At 34.5% G+C, this 4,917-nt stretch overlaps 1 protein-coding gene across 1 annotated transcript; it reads right to left on the bottom strand.

The window, feature by feature from the left end:
• Positions 1-349: 349 nt before the first annotated feature.
• On the bottom strand, positions 350-1,198 carry LOC129224787 (uncharacterized). Its single transcript, XM_054859334.1, has one exon. It carries the CDS (start codon positions 1,196-1,198, stop codon positions 350-352), a length of 849 nt encoding a protein of 282 aa, XP_054715309.1.
• Between the last annotated feature and the right edge of the window lie 3,719 nt (positions 1,199-4,917).

Genomic DNA, 4,917 nt, shown 5'->3' with positions numbered 1-4,917 from the left:
TAAATTACAAAACTGCAGAATTTTAATACTTTCTCATTTGTGTTTGAGTAATCGTATCGTTTTTAATGTGACAAAAGTAGTTTTGGAAGGTACGTTTTTGGAAGTCTGCGAACCTTGAAGTCTCACTTGTATGGTATGTCCATTCATAATGCTCATATGGTTTTTTTTTCCTTAACGGCGCTTTAAAAAAAAGAAAAAAAATAGAAGTTAGAGTACAAACAGTTTTTTAAATTAATTATCAGTAACTTTTCACGCGTGAGACTTTAAATTTGTGAGAATTACCTTCAGTAACATTGAAAAAATAATGGATAATAAGACATATATATTATTTAGGAAAAATAAACTTAAACTACTTACATGAAGATTCGCTCTCAGAGCTCGTAGATTCATCGTCGGTGGAATTCACGTTAATGACCAGAGAATCAACTGTTGCTTCAATGGCCTCGTCTAAATCCCACATTTGCTTTTCTATTTTTTCAGTATGCTCAATACATCTTTTCCATTGCTCAGCTCCAATTTCACCTATACTTCTTCTGCACAATTCTTCGACATCGGCTATTTTAAAAGTTTTATTTTCTTTGGCCACAAATCCTTTCACTTGGGACCATATCAGCTCAATGGGATTTAATTCAGCGTGATAGGGTGGGAGTTTTAAAATTGTAACATTATTATGTGAGGCGATTTCATTAATGGCAAAATTTTCAAATCTGGGCTTATTAGCCTTCACTAAATTCAACAATTCGGCTTCTAACAAATCTCCCTCATCACTGATAATGTTTTTAGACTTCAGCCAGTCTATAATTTCTTGTTTCTTAGATTTTGTGTTTGGAACCTTTTCTTCTCTTCGACAATGATATGGGGCATTATCCATCACAACTGAGTTTGGTTCAAGATGAGGCAAAATATTTTTAAACCAGTCTTCAAAACAAGCCGCATCCATATCCTTATGATAATCTTTGTTTTTGTTCGATTTGAACAGTAAGAGTCCTTGCTGTAAAAATCCCGCTGCGCTGCCAATGTGGGTTATTATCAATCTCTCCCCTTTTCCAGAAGGAGCTTTTAATCCAGTAGACAGGCCAGATAAAAAAGCCTGCTTTGATGATTCAACGCAGGTATCTGTCCACACTTTGTCAAGAGTATGTCCAGCATTCAACCACGTCTCGTCCATATAATAAATTTTGCGTCCTTCCTGTCTCATTTTCTTGACTGTTCTCAGATACTTTCGTCTCCATAAAATCGTTTTTTTTCGATGAGCGAACTGTTTCTTCCTCTTTTCAGATGCTTGAAACCTATCTTTTTTAACAGGTGATAAAACGTCACTCTCTTAAAGTTGGATAAGTCACAGTCATCGTTCACTGCTTTCAATAATTTGTCCACCGTAGGGATTTCGTTTCGTCGAAAAAAATCATGAACTTTTCTCCTTATGGCATTTTTTTCGAAATCATCGACTCCATCCAAAATACTTTTACGACATTTAGTCCTCTTCGGAGAATGTAATACACCATCTTGTTTGTACTCACGGATAATTCTATAAACAGAAGCTATCCCAACTCCTGATGCCGTAGCAGCATATTCAGCCACGTCGTTTATTGAAACATCGGCTTTTAAATGAATTTCTGTTTTAAAAATGTTCAAAATAATTTCTTTCTCAGCTTTACTAATGTAAGATTTTTTCTCCCTCTTTTTTGGTGGACTCAATTCCATACTAATGAACTTAACACAAAGTGCTATTGCGTAGCAGGAAGAAAATTATTAAGAAAGAAAAACCAAAAACAACGACACTGAGCACTTTGCACACTTCGAAAATTTCAGCGCTTCCTTTCTCAGCGTAGTGTCAAAATAGATTCCGAAAACGAAATGACCACCAATTGACCGACGGAAAATGAACAGATCGCCCTTCCACATTTTATGGGACACATTTCAAGCGAACCTTTTAAATAATAGATCAGACAAGAAGGCACCAGCATTGACATTACAGAAATTGTTTGTGAAGAGCGTGGTGACAATCTCGTAACGCCCCCTCTTAGCATCGAAGTACACTTCACCGCACATTCGTTTTATCCACGTGCGAACTATGCGACCGCACTGGGACCCGTGCCCCTAGGGGCTTAACCAACACCTTTGAAAAATTCAGGGCTGTCGGCGGCACTATACAAAGTCCCCGGAAACTCTTATTGCAAACAGCTAGAGCCGCCACTGAGACTAAGGGGTGTACGGCTTATGGAATACGTTTTGAAAGTTTTATGGGTAAACTTTTATTTATTTCACCCACAATTTCAAGCGGGGAGGATGGGGGGGGGGGGGGGTACCCAGCATCCATAATTTTAACACAAGATGAAATCTAAATAGTATGCATTTACAAACGATATTTATTGACAAATAAAATCTTATATTCAAATTCTTATTGTCAAGACAATTGAATGTTTAGAACAATAATTTTCAATTGAAGAAAATTAGTTGAACTAAACGCATGTGTTAGAAATTCTTGAAAAAAATTTAATTAATTAATAGATGAAATGATAATAAAGATAAGTTAATATGCTTTCAAGTAAATAATTCTTGAAAAAGATGTTTCGAATTTATTCTATTATAAATTTAATCTTTTTTTTTTTTTTCAAATCATACGGTATCTAATTAAACATTACAGTCATTTTAGAACAACAATTTTTATTGAAATAAGAGTAATGACGCTTCAGCTAGAAAATCTTTCAAAGAAAAGAAAATAATAAATTTGTAATGATTTTTTTTCTACAGTAGAGAGAGAAGAGAGAAAAAAAAAAACCTCTTTCAACGATCTGTAATCCCCCCCCCCCCCCCGTCCTCTTCTTCATTAATTTTTCTTTGTATAATGATATTTTGTTTCGGCGTGTTTGAATGTGGTGGCTGAGTTTTTCCCAATGATTGTTATTAATACTTTTGCTTTTGTAAATTTTTGCCACCCAAATGCATTCTTAAAATACATGTTAATTTGGCTTAAATGTTTTATCTTATTGATCGAAATACTTTATATTGAAAATATAACATTGAATTTAAGCTGTTGAAAACTTTCAGCGTTTGATAAGAGGTTTGGAAGAGGAGAGAAAACGCACGTGGACATTTCGCTTATCTGATTGGCGCTGTTTTCAATCATCCCAACGCCAAGCAGACAGCGGAAACGCCAATCGTCACGTTGCTTTGTTTACTTCCACTATCTACTCTCGCTAAACGGACACAAAATTTCATTGATCAATAGGTTTCCATAGGACAAACCCACCACGTAAAGGTAAATTTCTTACTCCAAGGTGATTAAGTTAAAATGTCGGTGCGGGTTTTTACCCCACGCGGGGCTTTACCCCCACCTACCCTATATGATGAATTAATTGTTCTTGTCTTCGCCCCCCCCCAAAAAGGGAACTATTTTCTTTAGTTTTTACGTTGTGGTCTGAGTGAAATAGCGTCACGCATATGCAGCCCGATGAAGAAAAAAAAACGTTGAATATTGTGCTGTTCCAGATACTTAGTAGATTTTAGTTCGCAATCTTAGCAAGTAAAGGTTTCTTACGAGTCAAAGAAAAGCTTTACAAGAACCTGACAGAAGTTCATAACACACATTCTTTGCTGGATGACAGCTGTTGTAACAGCATCATAGAACTGTAACAACGATATACAGATACCAAGCAACTAGACACTATGCTATATCAAGCGTTTCTTTGTACTTCGGCTCATGTCTTCGACAATTTGAAGAAAAGGCATTTTTCTTTCTTATATCAGGATATTGGTGCATTAAACAGTAAACACAAGTGTTTTTGTCATCCTTGTGGTCAGTGCGTTTGAATTATATCTATGTAGCGGAATTTTTAGACAATTTGTATGGATGTTGCAGCACATCTGTTTCTGTAAGATCTTTGTTTAAACAAAAAAAAAAAAAAAAACACTCCATTGCAGATAAGTATCTGATACAGATTGAAGGGTCAAGTCTTTCCCAATCAATTGGGAAAATTATATGTGCGCCGACCAATCTTTTTGTATATTTATTGCAGCAAATTTCTACATGTAGGATGCCTCCCCCCCCTCCGGGAGCGCAATCTTCGCAATGCTAGTATGACGAAAAATAGGATGCTGAAAAATTGGTTAATTTATTGAAGGAAAACCGAAACAAAATATATTCTGACGCAATAAACTGTTAAACACCTGTTAACAGCGATGTAATTTACTTATACAAAGGATTGTTTCAATGTATTTTTTATTTTAATAACTACCTTATGAATACCCATAATTATTACATATTTACCTAATCGTTATTGTTTGTTGTGAATATTTTAAAGAAGAGCGTTGTTGTTTTCTGGAGTAAAATTTCGCTGCTTTGTCAATAAAATTCAAGTGAATGAAAACAGTAAAGTTGATCAAAAATCATGTCTCAATTTTATGCAACGTAAAGTTATAATCATGAACTATAATATTATTACTGTTATATGACAAACAATAGTAATAATTCAGGTTTTGGAATGGGTGTATGTACAGTTATTTATAATTGAGTAAAAGAATATTTAACTAAAATATCACTTAATGAAAAAAGTGGGAATTTATTATCTTACTAACATTATAAAAATGGTATCTGAACAGCGAATGAAATCGTCGAAATTTTATGACGTAAAACAAAAGTCAGTATTAAATTTCATAATCGACGTTTGAAACTTCAAGCAAAGGTTGAAACAGATCAAACGCTAGCAATATATTAAAATAATACTGGGGTAACACTGTTACCCCGGTATTTTACCCCTACTAATGTTGCCCTATACTAATTTGTTGCATTATATTTTTGCATTCATTCAATAAAATAATTTAAAATTAAAGTAGGCACCCGATGGTGGGGAAATTTTTGATACTTAAGATTTTGGCACAATCGCCTGACTTCTTGTAGTTATCATTTTTATTCTA

This window comes from Uloborus diversus, chromosome 6 (genome assembly GCF_026930045.1).
Source record: "Uloborus diversus isolate 005 chromosome 6, Udiv.v.3.1, whole genome shotgun sequence".
NCBI lineage: Eukaryota > Metazoa > Arthropoda > Arachnida > Araneae > Uloboridae > Uloborus > Uloborus diversus.
The sequence above is the reverse complement of the archived record's forward strand: the minus strand, read 5'-3'. Positions and strand labels throughout refer to the sequence as shown.